Source organism: Cygnus olor, chromosome 3 (assembly GCF_009769625.2).
Source record: "Cygnus olor isolate bCygOlo1 chromosome 3, bCygOlo1.pri.v2, whole genome shotgun sequence".
NCBI classification, from domain to species: Eukaryota; Metazoa; Chordata; class Aves; order Anseriformes; family Anatidae; genus Cygnus; species Cygnus olor.
Window position 1 is genome coordinate 21,455,804 of NC_049171.1, and position 24,177 is coordinate 21,479,980.

The 24,177-nt window shown below is 41.9% G+C and overlaps 1 protein-coding gene across 2 annotated transcripts; it reads right to left on the reverse strand.

Moving 5' to 3' along the window:
• On the reverse strand, positions 1-24,177 carry LOC121067779 (testis development related protein). Of its 2 annotated transcripts, XM_040552622.1 has the most exons (4): positions 23,917-24,177; positions 12,655-12,714; positions 6,081-6,184; positions 1-3,105 (listed from the first exon to the last, which is right to left on the reverse strand). In XM_040552622.1, the coding sequence occupies exons 1-4, from the start codon at positions 24,034-24,036 to the stop codon at positions 2,760-2,762; spliced, it is 630 nt and encodes a 209-aa protein (XP_040408556.1). In that variant the 5' UTR covers positions 24,037-24,177; the 3' UTR covers positions 1-2,759. The 2 variants fall into 2 exon arrangements, with proteins under 2 accessions (XP_040408556.1, XP_040408557.1); XM_040552623.1 differs by lacking the exon at positions 12,655-12,714.

Below are 24,177 nucleotides of genomic sequence, written 5' to 3' on the forward strand. Positions count from 1 at the left end.
AGAGTTAAGTGACTAGTTACAGCCACACAAAGCTTTTAATTCCCGTTAAAACCACGCCAACAATCATGCAGTTTGGCTACGAGAAAGCAATATAAACTATATTTTATTTTGTGCAATCTTATTATACAATCTTAATGCTATCTTCTTCTAAACCATTTCACATAGATTGAAATGCAATTTCAAAACAAATAGTAAGGGACATATTCTACACTTATTCCACATATGGAGCCGTGTATAGTTTAAGCCCATAAATGTATAATGTAGTTAAGCATTTAAAGAAGGTAAAAGAAAAGGGGACCCCATTCTGAAAATTCAGACAAGTTTATAACATAAGAGAAGAAAAGCTCACGCCAGTGAGTTCTCAAGACAAATACATTATCAAAGCATAACAATAAATTATATTAAATTTAATAATGTTCATCCTTAGAACGATTATTTCTGAGGAAGTATCACTTAAAAAGCACACCAAAACTTCCATCACTAAGAGTCATACCTTAAGTTTACATATCTCAATTTCCCACTTAGATGCAATTTTGTTTTATGCTAGACTTCAGCTTTGTGAGCATGTTCTTTGTCAAAAATTTAAAAACAAACTGAAAAATTTTGCAGCTAAGCTGTGCATCAAACACATCATCAAGGTGAGAAACAGGCACTTGACAGTATAATGTGCAAGGCAAACCTTTACTGGTCACAGTAGAAACAGTTTCTTCAGGAGGGAAATTAAAAGTTCTCAGCCCACCTTTGAGAGCAAAATATCGAGGGCTGCCAGCAGATCTTTTTCTGTTCTTTCATGTCAGCACCAACATCCAAACTAAATACTAGCTCATGCCTTACCGGGTATTCCGTAAACTATAAAATGCAGCATACTTTACCCAAGAATCCTAATTCTTTCCTATAATTAACCTCAGCATATGTACTTGCCAAAGGCAAATATGGAGTTTACTCACAGACTAAATGATGCAGTATAAATGCTAACCCTTTCTCCTCTGTTAGTTTTTTTTTTTTTTTAATATATAATGCCAATTTTATAAATACATTTACAAGTTATAAGATCCTGTTTTGTAGCCCAAAACACCAACGTTTTTCTACACAAAATTAAGGACTATATCTTTTAACATCCTATTAAACAGAAAATAAACAAACAAACAAATGAAAAGCCATTTTGCTTGTTTCCCTCCAGGCACATCTCAACAGGAATTTCCAAAGAATAGCTACGCAGGAGCCATAAGCCAGAGAACTACACATGAATTGAAGGAGAGAGGAGAAAGAGCGCTAAGAAAGGAATAATGTGGCAGTAACAGAAACAAGGTACAAGCTTAGAAGAAAACTGCATGCATCCCTTTTCACAAGCTTCTTGCAAAAATACATTTGCAGGATTTCCATTAAGTATAAAGGTATGTGTTTCCTTCTCAAAATGCTGATTTTCTCTCCAATGGTAACTTGGTCTCCCTATTGTACTGGCCATACTGCTAGGCAGTCAACAAGTTTTCAGTTCAGTTACACCAGATTAACAATCCGGAGAGAAAAGGCTTACTGTTTGTGTTTGTTGTGGGACTTTTGGTTTTATTTTCTTCCATGAATGCTAAAGTAGCATTTCTATCAGTCATATAAATAAAACGGAAACCAACTTTGGATCTGACATTGGCTGCACTAATAATGAGTGAGAATATGCTAGAAAGAGGCACTTTTAGTATTCTATATACACGTCAAATCCCAAGGTCAACACTTCGCCCCCTTTTACCAAAGCCGAAAGCATCAGTAGCTAATAAGACAGAGCTTTATAACAAAAACGCTTCACAAGTTGTGTGCATGCACATACCTGTAATGGCTCAGTTATCCCAAAATGTCAGGGTACAGTTCAGTCACTGCTTATGGAGGGAGGGATGGAGAAAGGGCAACAGACAGTAGGAAATGAAAAAAGCTACTGTAAAAATGAACACGTTTGCCCTTCCATAAGAAGCAATTCATCCCTAGATTCAGGACTACAGATACTGAATACTGAGATCTTATACTCTACCCACTACTGCTTTCCAAATTTTCAATATTTTTTTATTTTTGGTATGACATGCATCTTAAAAACTGGTAAGATTTGTCAAACAACATTCACTATAAAAAAAACTCTGGAAGACCCATTTGACCTGACTACTGGTGAAGTTCCTGTAATGGAAGGAATTACCTTAGAGTAGTATTTTCCCATTTCTTACACAGTACAGCACAGTGTGACAGTTGAGCATCTTGTGTGCACAAGCTGAAGCATATGCTGAGGCTGAAGATTTGGAAAACAGTCCACCAAGTATAAACATTCTTCCTGCAATCTACAGATCCGTATTCTTATTTAAAAAGGGACAGCATCAAAACTAACATTTTGAGTGACCCTCAAATACCAGGAAAAAACAGGACCTCGAGCTAGTGGAAGTTCCTACATAAGGCAGTCAAATTTACAACCAGTGTATACATTCACTAAGGAATTACTTTTTTTTTTTTTTTTTTGGTAAAACCAACAATCCAACGTACTGCAGTCTAAATGTGAAATATAGGCACAAAATAGATTCTCTACTTTTTTCAGTGTGGAAAACATAGCTATTTAACAATGTAATAAGAAAATTTACTATTAGGCGAGCAAAAATTCGTAACAATCTGAATAAAACAAAGTACTGTATAAAGGTGCAATATTGAGCAGATTTGATTTTGGTTTAAACATACAAGTAAATCATGGAACCTTTCTCTTCTTATCTATAAAGTAATTCACATTACCGGTATCATTCTAGTTCTTCCCAGTTGTCAGTAAGGTTACCTTTGCTCTGACGTCTAATACTAACCAGCTTTCCAGCTGATTTGATACTCCACCTGGAACTGTTTCCTGAACTGGCCAGGTTTGTGTATTTTGTGGAGCCTTTGGTTTCATCTTCCCAGCCTGACCAGGCTGTATAGTCACTTAAAGTAGTTGCTGCGTCACTGGCAGAGTCAGCAGCAGTAATCTGTGGTGGTTCCCATCCCTCAATCTCATCTGGTTTCCTAGATTGGACATTTTGCTTTATCACCAAACTGTCCCAAAAACCTGTCTTCTTTTCTGACTTCATCTCTTCCTTTAACTTTAGGTTTGTTCTAGAAAATAATAATGATGAGGTGATTAATTTCTTCATTTAACAATGCATTCAACAGTTATTTATAACATTCAATTAATGTTTTATAGTAATAAACACTAAAATACTGTTTAACCAAAAAGAAGCATCTTGAATTTTATCCAAAGCTAGCTCTGCATGTTCACTAAAGTAGTCAGCCACCACTCTACGACAGCGCATCCAAAACTGCTGTCTTCAGGAAAAACACCTTCCTATACACGTAAGGCTAAGCCCAGCAGAATCTGGCAGCAATAAATCAGAACTAGGCTGAGTACGACCACTTCCAATTATAATAAACCTCACCTACCCCATAATGAATTACCTTTGGAACTGCCTTTGGAAATGTATGAAGTATTTTAGCATGCATTAGAACAATTTAGGACTTCAGCCAAAACAAAGCAAGCACCAAAACCAGAAGTACGATAGAAGCACTATGTAAATATTCTGTCAACCACCAGCTTTGAATACTGACTCAGTGTTTTCCTCAATTTCATATACCTGTTACAACCCTTCCAGTTATACCTTATATCCTAAAATATTTGATTTACAGTATTAGGACTTAAAGAAAAAAAAAATCCTGGTGTCTATAAAGTTATGCACAGTACTTTGAAAAGAAATCCCCAAATTCCCCTCCCCAAAATAAGAAAAAACAACCTTTGTGTGGTTGTTTCCCAACATAACAATTCATACTGTTTCCCAATCCGTACTAATTTCTCTCCCAGAGACATTTGAAAGGGTGTTCATTCATGATAATGTTTCTTATCTCATTAAGAACTTTCAACCTGAGTTATTTCATATTTGCAGTGAGGAGCATTTACAGTACAAAATGTCAAATATTTATGCATACGTTTATGTACCAGGTTATGTATGTAACCAACAACAGAACACAAAAGGCTGAAACACACAACCTTCAGGGTTCAACAAGCTAAACAACAAATTGAAAGAATTACCTACGATTAGCATACAAATTCTTTAGCCTCAAATAAAACAACCACTGAAATTTTATGAATATTTCTATTAAAAGAGTTTTTGCCAATTAACAAAAGCATAACATAAGGATTTTGATACTATCATATTTAAGTAGAAGCAATACCTTTAAAATATCTTTAAAATGAGTTCTTCAGTGAATTTAGCATTTTCAGAATTCTCATCTTGCTAAAGCCAGTCATAGACTCCAACCACTCCTCTTATAGTTTGTGGCTAGAGCACTTGAAAAGTTGCATTTTTTTAAAAAATAAACTAAACATCAGGGCATACGGTTATAAACTTAAAATACAGCCAATTTTCATAGGAATACTAAAAATCCCTTTCCACATTTATGGGAACTCGGTTTTCATAATGCATCTGCTTTCTTCACTGGGTTATTTAATTCTTATCCTCAGCATAAATTGCAAAGGATCCTTAAAGGAATTTAGCATCTTAACACCCATAAAATTGTACAGGGAACTTTTGGGTAATTTAAACAGGCTCAAAAGGAAATACATGTATTTGTATTCTAAATGTTTTTATATCTACATGCATGTATCTACATATATGCACAACATACTGAAATACATGTATTTCAATGTAAAATGGAAACAAAATATACTACGGCAAAGCTTTTATTTTGCTGGAACACCTGCACTGCTGGGTAGCATGTTTCTTCCTGTTTGTAACCAAGGTAATTAGGTAGGTGGGTAAAGCCGACATGTGCTGGCTGTAACAGCAAAATAGCCGATCCTGGGAAGAGGTCTGCCTCTTCAGGAACGTGCCCTAGCCACAGCAGCAGCAGCACTGCCAAGTGAACACTTCAGCTTGTGGTGGTTTTACCGTGCTAGGCAGCTGAACACCACAACCGCTCTCTCACTCCCCCTCCTTAGAAGAGGAGGGGAAGAAGTAAAGGAAAGAACAACTCATGGGTTGAAATAAGGATGATTTAATTAAAAGGAAAAAATAATTATTACGGAAAGATTATTATTAATTAAACAATTTAACTACAGAGAAAAAAGGGAAAGAGGAAAAGGGAGGGGAAAACAAACAAACAAACAAAAAAACAAGTAAAGGCTATGTGGAAGTGCAGAGGAAAGAAATTACTCTCTACTTCCCACAAATGAGCGATGCTTGACCACGTCCTTGAAGCAGGGCCTCAACGCGTGTAGCCAGTGTTCGGGAGGAGGACAGACGTTTTCACAACGAGAGCCCACCCCACCCCTCTTCTTCCTTTTTCCACCTTTTATTGCTGAGTGTGACATCATATGGTATGGAATATCCCTTTGGTTGGTTTAGGTCAGCTGCCCTGGTGATGTTTCTTTCTCACTTTTTTGCCCACCCCTTAGGAGGGTTAGAGAGAGTCCTGATGCTGTGCCAGCACTGCTCAGCAGCAGACACAACGCTGGTGTGATACCAGTGCTGTTCTAGCTACAAGTGCAGAGCACAGCACTGTATGGGCTGCTGCAGGGGAAGTTAACATCCCAGCCCGACCCAGCACACAGCTCCAACAGGGAAGGTTTGCAGAACCTGGTACAGCTACACCACTTAACCTCTTCAGGTGCAGACATGACTTCAAAGAGGAAGCAAAGCATGTAAAAAAAAAAAAAGGATATTCCTAAGTTCAACTGTAATTAATCCTTAAGAGGAAAGGGAAACGTGGATGACCCTTTTACTCATAAACCTTTACTGTTCTACAGTAAAAAAAAAAAAAAAAAAAAAAAAAAAAAAGATGGATTACACAGCTAAATTCCCTCTTCCTTCTGATATACCTAAAAAGGTTAACAACAATATCCATCCTTTCCTAGCATAGCACGCACGTTAAACTTGCAATGAATAATTTTGAAATGCACATAAACCTTTCTCCATGATTTAAGTTCCAGGAGTCAAACACTACTGATTTTCAGCCTCTACCTTCACTACTCTTCAGAGCTATTTTCTGTTCCAGTTTGTGTATTTTTTAGAGCAGACAGAACAATCAATTTAACTCACCCTTTGGATTTCGGCGACTTGCATCCTGCTAGCAATTGCTGTTCATCATCTTTATTGAACATAGACGTCACTTCCTTCCAGCCCCGGAAACTTGCGCCTTGAACCTATGCAGAGAAGCAGACACATCCATCAGTGTGTGTTACAGACTTCAGGCAGAGAGCGGGACTGCTTGGGTGGCAGAGGCGCAGCACCAGTCCTCCCTCTCTTGTGCAGTGCAACTGGGAGCATGGAAGCTCTCTCATTTTGCACAAGAGTAGTTGGGTGTCTGCGGAAAGAGCTGTAGACACTTCCTACCTCTGTGTATATCAGTAAATATGTACACAGCACTGTACTGTTCCTTCAACAGCTACCAATTTACAGCTTCATGGATCCCACAGTGGATCCACTAAACCTTTAAGACATACTTCCACCACTTATTTATTTGTGATTTCCAAAGAAAACACTGCCAGAATAATCCATATAACAGCATCAATGTCCAAGCAGAACATATTTTGCTAATATGGGATACCATAGAGTCTGGAGTCAAAACATATTTTTGGAGTACCCCTCCTTGGAGATCTTCAAAAGCCACCTGGGCATGGTCCTGGGCAACCTGCTCTGGGTGGCCCTGCTTGAGCAGGGGTTGGACCAGATGCTTCCAGAGGTCCTCCCAACCTCAGCCATTCTGTGATTCTCTAAAAACTCACTGTGCAAAGCCTAGTGGATATAAAATGGACTATGCTGAAAGAACCCCGAGATGTGCAACAGTAAAACCACAACTTCTGCCTACCACATTTAAGCCTCCTGTTCTAGATCTGCCCCCACTGATGCTGGCACTCGGAAGCATCTTTCCACTCAACTGAAAAGGAGTGTACAGCTCACTCTCGATAGTCTTCCCAGTGGTACCATACTACAGAATGCAAACCTAAGCAAAGGCAGGGGTGAAATACTTCTCTCCTAGTATAAGAAGCCTTCTTCTAGCTGCTAAACTATTGAAGACCATGATCTTTCTTTTTGACCATGACTGTCATGCAACTGTCACCTACTAAAAAAAAATCTGCAAAACAGCCTGCTGCAATCCTTACAGCTGGAATAGTTCCTACTGTACCTGCTGGTAGGTACGACTCAGGAAAGAGATCTTGAAGCCACCATTCGCTGAAACCATTAGTTTGACATGCAGCAGCTTCAACAGCTTTGCAAAGTTATACAAAATATGAAAATACACCATGGATATAGGCTTAAAGTATCAAGCCACTTGTAGAAGTTCTTTTATTTTTATGATGTAACTGTCTACACAAAACTCAAAAGTAGTACTCCTACAATTTTCAGTCTCTAAACATAGTTGACTAGCTCATATTCTCAAACTTTAGAAGTACTTTTTCCATGAGTCAGTGGACACATGTCCACTGCTCTGAAGTTCACAGGATCACAGAGTCCTTAAGGCTGATCTCTGGAGATCGTCCATCCAATTACACTGCTCAAAGCAGGGTCAGCTTGAGCTGGTTGCCCAGGATTTCGAACATCTCCACAGGTGGAGACATCACAACCTCTGGGCAGCCTGTTCCAGGGCTTGACCGCACTCAGGGTGAGAGCATATTTTGTTTAAATGGAATTTCTTCCATTTTAATTTGTGCCCACTGCCTTGTGCACATTCACTGGACACCACTGAGAAGAGTCTGGTTCCATAATCTTCATACTCTTCCTGCTGCAGAAGGTACCTGCAGAAACCTTTCCTGTTGCCCTTTCTTTCCCTCATCAGATGTAACTTTAAGCAGGCTTTGGCACTCCTAACCCCATCCCTGCATGCTCAGACAATGTCTTTATTTCACCCCCAACACTTGAACCTTCTGCCATGTCCTGAACACTTCCTTTTTATGCTTCTTTTCAGGAGCATCCCGTTCACCCACACAGGCCTTCTGTCTGTCACCTTTGCTTCTTTCCCTGGTTGACAGGATAGACTACTCTTGAGCTTCGAGGAGGTGATCTTTGAAAATCTAAGCTGACTGACAACATTGGAATAGCACTGAGTGTACAGTCAAAACTCTAAGTTTAAAAAAAGTAAAAATTTATAAACAAAACAAGTAGACAAGTGAAAGGTCCGTAAGAGACTGCAGAGAAAACAGAGCACAACTAGGGACTACAATTCTAACACCAGACGTTAAAAAGTCCAAGCCTTTAGAGGACCAGGTTGGATGCTGCAGCCATTTTCAAAAATGCCAATGAGAAACTTCTCAAGATGCCATTTCAGTATTGTATGAAGCATGATTACAGACTGGTCTCATGCTTATTTGACTATGAGAGCATGGAGTACCCCAATCAGAACAGCCACTAATAAACTTTCTCCCTTATCTTCCATTTTAGGTCATGAAAATCTGCAGCACAATACCCTGTGCAATCACCTAAAAGGATCAGTAGAAGTGAAATACAGATGTAAATTAAACCACCAATTGGCAGACTACTGAAAAACCATCATTATCTTCTGTCCAAATAGGCATCTAAAGGTCTCACACCCAGAGCACAGATTCTTCTCCTTCAGTAGAGTAAGTTCCAGCTTATGAAGTACTTTCTTTACCGTGAAAAAGCTGCCATTTAATTAGTGTATCTTTTGAAACTGGAGTACAAGTAGTCACTTCTAGAACATTGTGTAAAGGATGCAGTCTGTCTATCCCTGGTCCAACTGTCTGCTGTTTCTCCCCCTCACTCCCATTCCCTCCGCCTTGCCGACGCTTCAGTATCACTGCCCATCTGTCAGATTCCTGGAGAGAAGTTTCACGAGATGGCAGATCTGGTCTACCAGACACTGCTGCTGGAAAGGGTAGACCCGGTCCATTACCTGCTCACATTTGTACTGCCTTCCTTATGCCATGGTTTGGTACTGCGGGAACCAGTTCAACTCACCAAGCCACCAGAAACCCAAGTCATTCAGTTTTTGCATTCTTTTGGGTTAAGGGTAAGAATCAGCTCATTAAAAGATGTCAGATCACCAGCGAACATGGAGATTAGGGGCAACAGAAATTTGTTTTTGTAGCAGCAACTACTCTATCAATTCAAGCACCCTTTGAAAATTGCGGTCATCTTTCTTCCACACAGCCTTGTACGTACAGCGTGGCTTCCCCAAACTTACCCCCGTCGGTTCATTCTACAAACTCAACCCTTACAGTAAGGTTTTCCTGCTTTGCTGCCCATATTGACACAAGCGAATCAAGTATGTATAAACAAATGTCTATCTACAAACTTAATCTATCAAGTATATCGGAAAGGGACAGGTCCCTTAAGATGGAAGTCTCCTGTAAACTTGAGAGGCATTACTACAAATTAATGACTTTAAGTATACCACTTTTAACCATGCCAACAAATTCAGAAGATTGACACAACTCTCAGCCTCCCATACTAGGTAGACAGGCAATGAGTATTACATGTATTACATGAACAATCAAAGAATCTACTGGGAAACAGCAAAGCACCACTAAGATGACTTTTCAGTTAATTTTGCTGTCAAAAGCACAAAATTCATAATTAAAGCTCCGCTAGATGGCAAGAAGGTTCATGAAAAATTAAGCTAAAAGGTGACAAACAAGGAATACTAATAGTTGGTTATATAGTAAAGAAGTTGAAGAGTCCTAAAAGCAAACTGAAAAAGTATGTTGCAAAAAAATGTATCTTGACATATAGATGAACAGATACTAAAGAAGACAACTGTAAATTTAACTGAAAGCAGCTAAATGTGCAAGAACACGCTGCTGAGGAGTGGGGGGAGAAGTGTAGAATTCAATCAGGTGAAAGAACAGTAGGAAGGATCCGGGACATTCTGTTAGAGGTATATGATAAACGGTTAACATTTCATAGCAAGTGATTAGAGTATGTTTGAATATGACTCTAAAATGGTAGTGCTTTATGAATGGGTACTAGCACTTGCAGTTCTGGTTAGACTTCTCGGTTTCTTGACTGCTGACCAACACGGCACAGAAGTCACTCTCTGTGGGCTACAACAAGCCACACGTCAAGAGTCTTAGCAACCAAAAAGAGCAATTTTGAGCTCTGTATACCTGCAGTGAGAATCAGCATGTTCAATGCCATTGTGTAGTTAAGCAGCTAATCCCTAAAAAGTCTCTGCTCAGCATGTACGAAATGAGATTTCCAGAAATTTATATTTTGGCCAAGTTTTAGCAGACCTTCACAAATATTTTCACACAGGATTGACAACTGGTGCAAAATCCTTCAGCAAAGTAGAGGCACTCCACAAAACACTTGCAGATTTTTTTTTTTTTTTTAAATGAATCCATTCAAGATGAATGGGTTTTTCTCCCAACCTTGACTGAGAAGAAACAACTGTTTGTTCTGCAGCTTCCCTCCCTCCTCCCCCTGGCAAAATGAGGCGTAAATTAAAAGCCAGAGCTGGAATTTTCCATATAAGTACTTTACAGTTCAATAAAGTTACAACTAAGTGTTTTATAATAAAAAATGTCAATCAATAATAAAAAAATGTCAATCAGCTTTAATTAAAGAAGTGTTGTTCCCACATTATAGGAAGCCTATTCATAACATGCAAGAACTCAAATAACAAAGAATTCAAAATGGAAAAAAACACCCCCCACCCCTCAAAATTTGTCTCCCAGACATCAAAGCAATTAGAGAGGGAAAATTTCTCAACTCTGCTGGAGTACAGGCCAACAATTACTCTCTTCTGGGGTGCACAAGTTGAAAGGCTGGAATTTGGCCCCACTGGATTTCCCAGCATCTCCAGTTCTGTTATTAGTGATTGAATTTGTTTCTCAAGAACACAATTTGCCTCTTTTCAACAGTTGTCCTAATAACAATGGTAGGCGATGCCCCCATGCTTGTAACTCCAGACCTCAGCACTTAGGTCGGCCCCAAGATGAGCTTAGCCAAGGCCCAAGGGGCAGCAGCGACGTGAACACGGGTTCCAGCTTCAGCATTTCCCAGCGCACCACCTGAGGGTTCATAGCTCCTCAGATGAGAGGCCACGAGGCTTTCTAACTAGCTATGCCCACCCTTCAGGTGAGCTGTGAAGAGGGAAGGAAACAGCTTTAGTGTTAGAGATAGCGTGTGCTTGCTACCAGGCTGGCAGCTTCCTGCACGAGCAAAACCAAGGCCATTTTGCAACCCACATCTCCATCCACGAGGACCAGCTCCCACTTGCGCACCTTCAAACCTAGGTCAGAGGCTTTTCTCTGGGAATGGGAACTGGTCTAAAAGTCAGGCTTTAAGATCCCATAAAGGTTATCTCCCAAAGGGGCAGACATACCAAGCTTGCTTCTCTTTTCCTCAAGAGCTTCACTGTTCTTCACTGTGCTGTTTCAACATGGAGACTGCTTTATTCATGAAACACACATACTGAAAAGGCCACACATATAATTCATCAGCCTTTTATTAACATATTAAAGATTTCAGAAGTTGTGGGACACCACTGTACCGACAGCTTCTAAGACAGAACAACCAAATGAAATACAGAAGTACTTTCAGAAACAACAATAAAGAAACAGAAGATGTGAAGGATAAGGAGCTTTTTTTGTGAATACGTTTTTAAGACAAGGGGAATTTGCTTTACAACAGAAAAACACTGCAGCTCAGTGGTTTGCCTGAGGACTTTTTTTTTTTTGAAATCAAAACACACTCTTAGCAAGACTTCCTGAATAATTAAGAAATGGACAAAAAAGTTCCAAGAAAAATCAGATTACTGTTAAGATTCTTCTCCTTAACATACATACATCACCTATAGTAAAATAAACAGTAGTTTGTTTCCATAAAAAAGGCTACATTTTGTTTCTAAAAAGCAGAAAAAGATATAGTACAATTACACTTCCATTTTCAGTGAAAAATCATGCTGCATCTGAAGTAGAACAAGAAAGAAGTAACAGAGGCAGATGTTCACTTTATACATATTAATGTGAAGTCTTCTGTTACTCTAATGAAACTATTTTTAAATGCTTTTCTCTATACCTATGGAATTTCAAAACAAGCTCTAGCATATCATAACAACTTCCAGTTCTTTCATCTTCTACCAATGTATTTTAAGAACATAAAAAAAAGTCTTGGACACACATCAAGGTAAAAAAATAAAATAAAAAATTAACTCAAATGCCTACTTTTCTGAAAGAGATAGAAGATAAAGTCTTTAATCTCTTGTGGTCAGAGACAGTTGATTTACAAGTATAACTGAATACACACAAAAAATTCACCTACTACTTGTGTTTGCAACACCTGTTACAGCTAATATTTAGTACTTCCTTAGATTTCACTTTAGTTATTCCCGTGGATTCTTATTTTCACTTTGCTTTTTAATATATGTGAAAGAACAAAAATGGTTAAGGTACTTTCTTTTTCCCCAATAACAAAAGGAAATAAAGCAGCTTTCTAATTAACTACTACACTGCTATTATCACTTGAATGAAAAATCCACAACAGGATGAGGAAGGATTAAACATAATTATAAAATCATCGATAAAGTACATAAATATCCCCCTTAATTCAAGATGTACATGATAAACAGGTGAGTTCCTAACACACACAGAGTGAACTATGTATGACATAAAGCATGTTACACTTCCAAAAAGTATTACAGGTATTTATTTACCTTTGTTGCAAGTTGTGATACTGAAGACGGAACTTCATCATGAAGAAACTGGTCTTTATTCTCAAAAAAAAAAAAAGAAAAGGGGGGGGAAAAAAAGATAAAAAAAGAAAGGCCCATAGTTAGTTTCAGCTGGACAATCCGCAGTAACATATTTTACAGTATTCATGAATGCTTTTATTCTATTCAACCCATCATAATAGAAAATCGACAAAATATGATCGCAATGCAGAACAAAGCAAAGACCACTACTAACATACAACATGTTATCAAACCTCCATCTAGAATGATGAAAAATGCTGTACCAGAAGTAAAAACGCAGAATCAAACCTCTACGAAACTAAAAATAAAAAAGAAAAGAAAATGCCCAAAAGAGAGCTCACATATACCCTCATACAATAATGATTTCCACACAATTAACATTTAAAATTTTAATATGAATCTTACATTACGAGTTGTGTCTATATATTTTGGATCTACATTCACCTATGAACACTGTCATAGGTGGTGGTCTATGCAGTGCCTATAGGCTGGAGTGGGGCATGTTCTAAGACATTTCACATTAAAAAGCATTACATTTCCTTAACTAACAGGCAAACTTTTGCCCACATTCCTTTCTCCTCGATTTTTAACTCAAGATTTCTGAAGAAAACCAGAGTACTGAAGATGGCACTGAAGGCAATTCAATTAGGCAACGTTTCTGTCCATTTCTGAATTACATTGGTATCTCAGTGCACTGAAGCCATCATACTATCAACAGCTTCCTCAAGACAGGACAAGATCAGTACCAGGAATACTTTATGGGCTAAAGAAAGATATGTGGGGCACAGTATACAGGAATTACATGATTTTCAATATTTTCAGTCTGTGTTTTAATGAGAAGTTTTTTTCTCTATATATACAAATAGTCCCCAAATACAGAATAAGAACAGCAATCTATAACTTAAATAATTTAACTGCAATTCCAAAGAAAACTGACAGAAATTACAGCAGAACAGTTTGTGGAAAGCATCTTTGAAGTGACAGTTCCCCAGAATCCCCTGCAGTTACTTCTGTCCATTTTTTTCTTACATCAGCCAAATACTGCTTCAAAAACCAAATCCGAGCAACTCCCTTCTTTTCAACTAAGCAAATGCTAAGGAGTTGATATGCTCAGTGTTTTTAAGGTAACTCCGTATAAACAAAAACACAGACCTCTGCACGCACACATGCCAAGACACACAAAACGCCCAGCTCCATGACCGCGGTCGCTTTGCATCTTCAGCATTGGGCAGAGGTGAGGCAGCCTGCAGGAGAAGCAGCAGCTATTTCTTGTCATGCAGGGACCCAGATCCATCAGCTTCCTCTCTGAGGGACCACCTTCAGATCCCACGCATGATTTTTTTTATGATATTAGGCAATAGTTCATATTATCCAAGGGACAAGGATGGCGTCGAGAGCATTTCTAGAAGCAGCACAAAGACTGTCACACTACAGCTCAGCAGTAACTCTACGTTGGAAATCACGATCTGCAGACAGATAGCTTGACTTGTTGGGGCAGAACACAAAGTCAGGAACTCCTATAATCATCCAAAATGAGAATATTGCTTCCCGGAGACCTCACCAAGTTATTTAACTTCTGGATTTCAGCCAGCTGTCTTTGACACAGGAAGGTATTATTGTAGACGGGATACCAAACATGACAAAGTTCACATCTGTGCAGAACTCTAAAATTAAACTACTTTTTTTTTTTTTTTTTTTTTTTAATTTAAAAAGCAAATCACTGGATCATTGGCAATGTTTTAACAGGAAATGCCGCCAAAAAAATGCAAAAGTTTTCTCGTGTCTCCTTAACACTGTCACCTCTCATTCTTTTGGATGAGGTCCCAAACACGTCCTTAACGTGACGGTATCTCTGCTCTGGCACAGGGTTAAGAGCCAGAGAATATTTCATCTCATTAGTCCAAATTTTTACCAAAAAGAATAGAAAAGCCTCCATGAAATGGTAAGAGGAAAAATGATTTCAGACATCCAGAGCTGGCAGAGCCGCCAGCTGCAACAAGCACAAACCCCATCTCCAGAACAGACACGTTCGCACCTTCCAGAGGAAGGACACCTCTCACTTCCACTCGTCCAGCTCTGCAAACACCTTAGGAATGATTTTAAAAACATGACAGAGCATGGAGAAAAGATGGAAGTGTGAAGGTACACAGCCTCCAGCAAGCCAGAGCATGAGGAACACAAGTGTGAAGCAACTTCCACAGCAAGCACCTTGTGGGGCTAGGGAGGCACCGTCAAACTGGAACGTCACCTTTGAGAAAAGTTGTAATTCACAATAAACAGTTGAAAATAAAAAAGAAGCAACCTTTTTGTCCAAGTGTGAGAGCTAGGGCTGTGTGTGTCTGTTAATACATCCGTATGTTACTGCTCGTGGGCACGCAACGCGCCTCTCCTGTGGGCTGAGGCAGGAGCTGACAGCAGCAGCATGCACGCACGGCAGAGCTGTGTGTCGGAGGACAACGCCAAGTTAAACGATATGAAAGAGACAAAAAGATATGAAAACCTCAAGAAAACAACTGGCGAGAATCAACTGCCTAAAATACATGTCTCAGGGGCGGAAGACCTATCAAGAGGCCAGGGACCCCTGCAGAGGGTCGGGATCTTTTCAGACCCCCTGCCTAGGGGAAGAGTTGGCCAACTGGTGTGCATCTGACGTCCATCCGTACGTCCCACGTGCTCGCAGTAACTCACAACTGAAACCAATCGAGTTTCAATCAACCAGCGCCAGTAGGTTTGAATTTAACCATCTCAGAGAGACGTGACTTCTACACGTTTTCTGGAAGACCTCTGGCTAGGGAGAGCAGAGGGAAGCATGGCAAGAAGAAAGCGTGGTGGGAGCACCGGCACGTTGGGAGACAGCCACAGCACATGCTGACTTGTGTGGCTTCATTTAATTTTCTTTTTTTCTTTTTTTTTTTTCCCCCCCTCCCCTAAGGGGAGGACTGAATGTACAGGAATTTGTAAAGAGTGAAGATCAACTTGCTTTATGGCACTGCATAATGAACACTGACACTGTGAACATTTACGAGCTACCCCAGCGTGTTTTAGTCTAAGTGGTTCACAATTATGACCATTCATTTTCTACTTTAACTTAAAAGAAAGACGTGGACTACATTATAGCGTGTGGTAATGAAATAGGCAACTTAATGCTAAGGCGAGTGGGAAATGCTGATCAACTTGAATAGCCTTCCAGTTCTGGCACGGGAACGCTGGTATGCACTGTGTGTTTTCCTAAGGAAACAAGCGCCCTTTTGTTGGACATGCTGCAAACCATAAGGTACTCAAGGGATTAATTCAACTAGCACACAAACCTTTTTGTACAGAGATCAAAATTGTAATCTACTTCCCTCAGCTTCCTTTGCGGTAAAGTAATTAATTAGTCTCTTTAGATCGTTCGCTTTAATAACTCAGTCCGAGATGAGAAACGCTGGACATCGAATAGTTAAGGCAAATAATAGCATCACCTCACCCTGCATGCCCTTCTCTTGCTCTAGCACATGAAAAGGCACGTTATCGATTTTCTTTACCCAGTTGTGGAGCCTCCCTACCATACACATACTAGTCGTCAAAGCTGAAGGCACGTAAGGATAAACAAGCCATTATTTTAAAAGTAGGTCTTTTTGGTGCAAATTATTGCCCTCCTACTGACCTGCTACATCCCCACGCCTACCGCCACGTCTCATCAAGGACCAAGTGTAATTTAAAGGCTAGGTTATCGTGCCCGTAAGTGCAAATTAGAGTATGAACCACAAATGTACAGCTTAAGTGGAAAAACAAAACAAAACAAAACACAAGCACCACCTGAAGAGATACGTGCCAGAGCAGGATTTAACCCAACTCCCAGTATTCCACAACCCCCAAAGCAGTTCAGCAATAGGAGATGGCAAAGAAGCAAAAACAAAAAATCACCCAGGAGATCACACACCTGAAAGATAACCTCTGAAGCTGGAAAGATTCCCAAAGCACTGACTACAAACCAAGAGCAGAACAGCTTTGTAGACATGCCCGGCCAGAGACGGCGGGCTCACGCTGAGAGAAGCGGATCACAGCACCAGATCGCTATCTCAAACTGCAGCTAACAAAAGCACCGGTTTCCTTGGGCTGGGGCACCACTTTGCTGCAACATCAAATGAAACAGAGACTAAAGCAGGTTATTAATGCCAAAGTTGCTCCGCTTATCTAATGTGGGATCTGAATCAAAACCAATGCAAATTGCTCTCCGGCGTAGGTAAGGAGGAAGTTATCAGCAGATAACTGTGGTGTTGGGACGCGTTTTCTCTGCTGTGCATACACACACCTGGAAAATTCAGTGTGTGGATACACGCTTTCCACCCAGTAATGAAACTGAAGCAACCGTGGTCATGTTGAGACGGACAGAAAAGCAGCTATGCTATTTTCTACGTACTCTTAACACAGCTGAGGGATAAAACTGCACTGTTTTAAAACTGAATCCGATAAAACTGAACCCAAACGCTCACCCAACACCGACCGTGCCCTCCGAGGAAGCGAGGTTTGCAGCCTGGGCAGCTGGAGGATGCACTCCTCGGTCACGCACAGCTTTCTTTCACACAAGGCAGCGTGTTCCCAACTCCCATGCCAAACCGTGAATTTCCTCTGCTCCTTTCCAGCAGAGGAAGTCTACATTAAGATCGAGACCACTTCATTAGTGCTGTCCATATTTCATCTGCTGCTACATCTCATTCTTCCATTTCTGCGTCCCCAAACCACGCGAATGAACCAAACCAACCATCTGGGCAGCTGGTGCAAATTGAAAATTAATATCACCAAAGAGAAATCTTAAACCAGGCATTTCTCAAGAATTCCTTGATATTTTAAACTGTTTTATCTCCTCTCTGCAGAACACGTTGGTGCTCCCAACAGCTCACCAAACTTAGAAAAGCTCCCCCCATTACAACAACCACCAGCCTCAACGCCACTGTGGCTGCTGGCGACAGTGACTCCCACCCCGCAAGCCTCCTCTGCCACTCGGTGGCAAAATGGAAAGTAATTCGTCCACAAAGAAAACATCAAAAATAAGTCCTTTAAAGAAGTGTACTTTCAGCTGTTAATGCACTGCTATTTGTTCCACATCGCTGACTTTAAGAGGTCCGGGTGACTATTTCGGATACAGCAGACATCCTATCCAACGTGTCCTAAAATGCTTTCTTCCCCCTGGTCCCAGCCTGCTGTAATGAACTATTATCCTCCACATTGACTGGGAGATGAAAAACAGATTTCCTATCTTTTCACCTTTTAAATTACTATTAAAACCGCAAGAATCCAAACAAAAATGTTTTCTCCTTCAGCATCCACAGCTGTCAAAAAGCTTGTTTAGCATTTTCACAAACCGTTTCATTCAACCGTTTATTCCTCAGTTATTGCTTTGCATTCCTTCACATTTTAAAACAGAATATCTAGATTATTTCCATATTTTTTCCTGTCAATTGATACAAATGGCAAGAGTTACTGGAGAAGATTGATTTCCGAATGTAAGTATTTACATAAGAATACTTTTGTAGTTGTGCATTTTATCAGCATTACAAAAAGAAATATTAGAGCAGCAGATGCCTGTGCTCGGTGTTTTTACATCAATGCAGGAGGTTATTCCATTAACTGTTCACATTATCGTGTATCTCCGTAATAAGTCACTATAATACAGCTTACTCAGACTTTGCTTCTCATAATAGTTTTGGAAGGATGTCATTAAACACCTTAAAAGTAATTCAAAAAACTGAGCTCATTAAGAATTTACTTTTGCCCCACTTTAAATATTAAAAATGTGCTTCAAGAACTGGAAACAACTGTATTAAGACAGAAATAACGTCAGTGTCAAAGCCGAAATGAAGAAGGTCAGATAATCAATTTGACTGGAATTGCTGCAGCGATTTGAATATTCCAATGAAGTTTTCCATTTTAATGATGTTTCTGACTCAAAATTTCTCTGACAGTCATTTTTTTTAACAACTTGTCCATACCAGGATTTCGTATTTGCTGTTTTCTGATCCAGAAAACGGACCAACCGGCGGTAGCTCAAAAGACATTATCTGACATACAATTTTTTTTATTCAGTCACGCATGGCATTTGCAATTAAATTACACATCCCCCCAGAAAAAGCTCTTGCATGAGTAATGGCAGTATTTCCATAGTATAGCTTCTGCAAAACAGGTTGAAGGCTTTATTTTTGGTTATACCGCAAAGACACTGCTTCCCTCTGAGATGCTGCCTTCCTCTCCGCTTGGAGAAATGGAAAATCTCCATCACCTCTGCTGGCAATGCCACAGCCCCGGCCTTGTGCAGCCTGACAAAACACTTCTAGTAAGGCAAGGGAAGAAACCGTAGCCTTGTTTTACTGGTAAAGATTGAAGTGCATCAATTCTTTCTCAGGAAGAACGGTATTTTAGTTTGTTTGTACGTTAATGGCACACGACCCCCTCACCTCCAGGACAGCATGGCTTTAGCAACCTTGCAAAGCCATGTGAAGATACAGCAAATAGCTTCGGGATGGCGCATCTCCAGAAACAACGTGGAGGAGAAGACCGTGGCCAAAGGGGATAGATAATTCTGTGCCAGGCTCGCAGGGGCGCAGACAGACCGGGTGACGACAAACTGAGGCTGTCACGGCTGGTAAGGCAGAACCGGCACGAGGAAAGATACAGCAAGTGGTAAAAGCGACACATGGGCGAGAGGAAGGGGATGCGCTAAGAAAACCCTTGAAAGCTAGGCCAGAAATCTGAACGTGAATGTCCTGAGATGAAGGGAGGCCAGCTGAAGAAACTGAAGCAGGAGGATGAGGATGACGGCAGCTTGATGCCGTGAGCAGCAGCAGCAGTATCAGCGATGGGATTTACACAAACTAGAGGTCGGGGGAAACACAGCAGAGGTATTAGGGGCTGAAGGGGAAGTAATCACCATCAGGATGGGAAGTGGGGGTCTGTGCAAGAATTTCAGCTGTCTAGACAGAAAGAAAAATAATAGAAATTAAAAAAAAAAAAAAAAAGCTGACCTGGACTATATAGAGGAAGCAGCAGTAAAGTATCGGGCGCGAATTCTCTTTTGAGCAGTGGATGTAAACCACAGACAGCCTTCAGCTTCCAGGCTTCGCTGAGAGAAAAGGAGGGACGCTGACGTTGCCTGCAGCAGGAGGCCACCAGAAAATGGGTGCCTTGGAGGACTTGGGGCAGCATGAATAGACACGGGGCAGGAGGCGAGAAGCAGCAGCCCTGAGCAGGGTCAGCGGTGTGAGGCTGATGGGATAAATCAGAAAGTGAGGTACCTCAGAAGTGGAAAAAATAAATAGAAAAGAGAGCCCAAAGCCCCACAAGACACTGTCAGCTCCGCAGGGCTCCATGAAGGCCATGAGAAAGACGAAGGATCCAGTCAAGAAGCTGCTGAAGGATGAATGCGACCAGGAGGAAGAAAAGCAAAAAAGGCTGGCCAAGGGAGAGTATTCGCTGCCGGGCCCACAATCTAATGTTCAAGAATGATGACAGAATACAGGTGATGGATGTCAGCCAGGAAAATGTCACCAAAATGTCACAAGAACAACTCTGATGAAAAGAAAAAGCAGGCTAGCATAGAAGAGAACGTATAAAGGAATTAAAAGAGTACTGCAGGCAAAGCCTAAGATGCATTTAAAAGGTTAGGAAGCGAAGGGAAGACATTGGCTGGATTAACATTTACTACTTTTTTAATTAAAAAACAAACACTGCCACCACCACCACCACCTCTTATTCAGTGCTCTAGCAGACCCCACGAAACGCTGCGCAGCTCCCGCCCATTCCTTCGGGGCCCGTCTGAGTTCGCCTCAGCCCCAGATGAAAGCTGGTACTAAAATCGTACGGAGCCTCAAACGCCTTAATTAAAACAGATTAGAGCTAAAGATCTGCATACCCAGCTTTGAGACATCCCCCGAGCAAGTCTAAACAAAACTCAGCATCAAGCGTGTCTTCGCACATATTCCCTTCGAATACAACCAAAAATACAATCGGAGGAGAGCGGGTCAAGGCCAAGGATCCGAAACATTTCACAGGAAAGGCAACACTGCCAAAAACCACAGGCAGTTTAGCCTGATACCCACCTGCCACCCTCACACACATATTTTCTACAGCTGAGCACCATTTTACGTAAGAGTAGCATGGGGTATTGACACATCATTGACATCTCCGAGGGCTGATTAGATTACAGCAGGCTTTAATCAAGGAGAACTCAGCAGGACTGCCAAAACATCGCCAAACATTTTTCCCATTCCAAAAATACAGCTACAGTTCGAAACATAATGAGCATATTACAAACGGGATGCAAGTTTGGCATGCATCACCGTAAGTTCCAAGCGTATTTTGGGAGAGAAACACAAGAGCCACATTAATTTCATTTTATACACGTGTACTATTTACATGTATTAAGTTGCCTTCTTGCATTAATTGTAACTCTAGCCAATAAAGAACCTTCACCGCATAAACGTAAAATATTTATGCTCAGGAGCATAAATTGAATTTAACTTCTATGATTCAGTCTAAAACTGTTTGATCTAAGAAAAAATATACAATTCGCACACTCATGTGCACAAGTACAGTTTCAGAACTCACTTGCCTTTCTTATCTCAGGAAGCAGCTTACTATTTTAAAGAAGTGTTAACAATTCAATATACTTCAATGTATGCAGAAACTCCTGCTGAAAAGTGGCTAAAGGCTGACAGTTCCCTCCCACTGCAATTTTCATCTTCTGAAATTTGTTTTTGTTCTCCCCTGGAACAAAATCAAACCGCTCTGTACTCCAAAAACCCAGAACCATCAAAACTTCTGGTTTTAGATAATACTAAGCTTTCCTATTTAAGAAAGTGAGCCTACAAACTTCTACAAGTTCAAATGTCTGCTTGAGTAAGCCCAGACCAGCCTTCCATATCTAAATACGATTACTAAAATTTCTGTGCAGCAACAAAGTTTGTTGTTTTTTCAGTTTCTGTAGCCTAATTCTCTGTTGCTGTCTGCCACTGCAATGTCCTAATTATGAGGTTGTACAGAGAGAACTCCTTCACTCTTCCTCAGCTTTGAGCAAACAGCATACAGCAGCATAAATCAGTCACAACGTGATGATGACAATTAGTCTTCTGTTTTACCAAATGACAGATCAGAACAGAACCTAGAGGAAATGAAATCAAGCAGTAAACTTCTGCCCAAAATCTAATGCTGGGCCTTCTTAATTCACTAAAAAGCACTCCAGCGAATTATTTAGAGCTTGCCCTAGAGACAGAAAACCGGGGAAGCCCTGGTTGCTTTCCTCCTTGATGAGGAAATCCTTCATTCATAGCTCGGGCAGGCTGTGCCACCACAACTTCAGCAGGGCTGAGAGTTTCTCCTGCATGGCTACGGCAGCAGACTGTGGCATCGCGACTGTCCCCCAGGGCACAGCCCTAAGCAAAAATTCAGCCCATGGCTGAATCCCCCTGCACTCTGCTGTGTCCCACCCCCTTGTGGGATCTGGGAGCAAAACCAGGTCCTGATGAAATGTGAAAAACTGCAAAGACCCATGAACCAGCTACAAGCTGAGCAAGTACATTACCTTACTTTCCCCTTGAGACTCAAGCCATGTTTTAGAAATACTGTACCTACGTCCGACCTAGATGTTGCCTTTGGTAGATCAACAAGAATTAAAATGTTAATCAGGTGATCCTGGTTTTCCATATAGTCCATCATGCCTTAAAGTTTAAATAAACTCTACAACAACTACTTCAAAAAAATTTTTTTCTTGAATTCTGAATTTAAAAATGAAGCAGACTTGACTCAGACAAAACAACTAATAGCTTATGGTCTTCATGACAGCTTCTGGGCTAATCTAGGCTACAGCCTTGCTAACTTTCCTGAATCATTTGTCTTCAAGAATATTTCATTTAGTGCCTGGGAATGATTTATTTTCCACTGCCATCTCCTACACCAAAAAAAGCATCTTTTATTTCAGAGCCATTGGGAGCAGACACTGTTGGGAGGAGGAATGGAGTTTTATGAAAATTGATGAAAACTCAAACCTTTTGGACCAGAAATCATTGCCATTATAATTTGAGACCTCCCGCTAACGAAGGAGAAGTCCATGCTGGTGAAGACAACAGGACAGGGCAAAATCAAGCAAACCCCAAACAAGCCTCAGTTGCTAAAGTTGAGGACAAAATAATGGCAGAATTGTCAGGACGAAAGGCTGAAGAATCACCTGCTGATTTGGGGGAGCTAAGGTCAGCAGCCTCAGAGGGGTTTGGGGGTATTTGTGGGTGCAGAAGAGAAGCAGCGAGTAGTCCATGGGATTCCCTGGAAGCATTTGGTTGGCTTTGGTGGAGAAGACAAGGAGGCAGGAGGTAAGCAAGCCCAGGAGGGCTGTGGACAGCAAACCAGCAGCTTAGTGAAAGCAGGGAAAGTTTGCAAGCATCTGAGGATAGGAACCATGGAAGGAGAGAGGGGAAATGTGTGACGAGAGGCTGCAGGAGACAAATGGGGCCACCTCCGACCCCACAGCCCCCTTCACCCCTTGAAGTGATCTCTGAAATGAGTCTCCGAAATGAAAGTCCTCCTGTTACAGGAGATCCTGTTTGTCTACGTGCATCTTCACAGCTGCTGTCAAACAGGCAGCAAGGGACAGGGCTCCTGTGGCCACAGCGCAGGAGAGAGGCCGAGGCTGGGCAGCACCGGGGCTCACCCAGCTGATCTGGGCTTCTGAGGGAATAACTGCTGGAAATGGGGGAGGCTGCTCCTCACTGGGGGCCCTGTGCTGGCAGCCAGCACCCCGAAACTCGGGCAGAGGACGGCTGTGCAGGTTCCCTCCAGCTCTCCCAGCGAGGCAGGCCTGACGGGGCAGGGCACAGGGTGGGTTTCTGCAGACCCCAGCCCTGGGACGTGCCCGGGGCCAGCCCGGTGCCGACATACAGCCGGTCCTGCCAGAGGGCTGAACCAGCCGCCTTAATGCTGGGTGCTGGCTGGATGCTTCCACGTAAGCTCACGGCCAGCGAAGGGCACCCGGCGGCTCCCACCCACAGCTACACCCCCCAAAAAACGCCGCCCCTGCCCCAAACTTCGCCGCACGCACCTGCAAAGCCGGGACCCGGCCGGGGCGGTGCCAGCCGAGGGCCCGGCGGGGGAAAACTGATTACTCATGTGGCCGGAGGGCCGGGCAGCGCAGGGCTCCGAGACCCCAAACCCGTCCCCATCCCCGTCCCCGTCCCGGTCCCGGTCCCGGTCCCCTACCTGCGGGGCCGCGAAGGCGGCGGCGGGCGGGGGCGGCGGCGGGGGTCCGCGGGGCCGCGCCTCGTCCTCCTCGGGGGAGTCGTCCAGGAGAACTTTGCTGCTCTTGTTCAGCTTCCACATGGCGGGCGAGGGAGGGGAGGCGGCCGGCCGAGGAGGGGAAGGGGGGAGCCGGGAGGTGGCTCCGGGCCGGGCCGCGCTGTCAGCCCCGGGGCCGGAGGAGGAGCGCTGCCTGCCGGGGCCCGGAGCCCGGAGCCCGCCCCC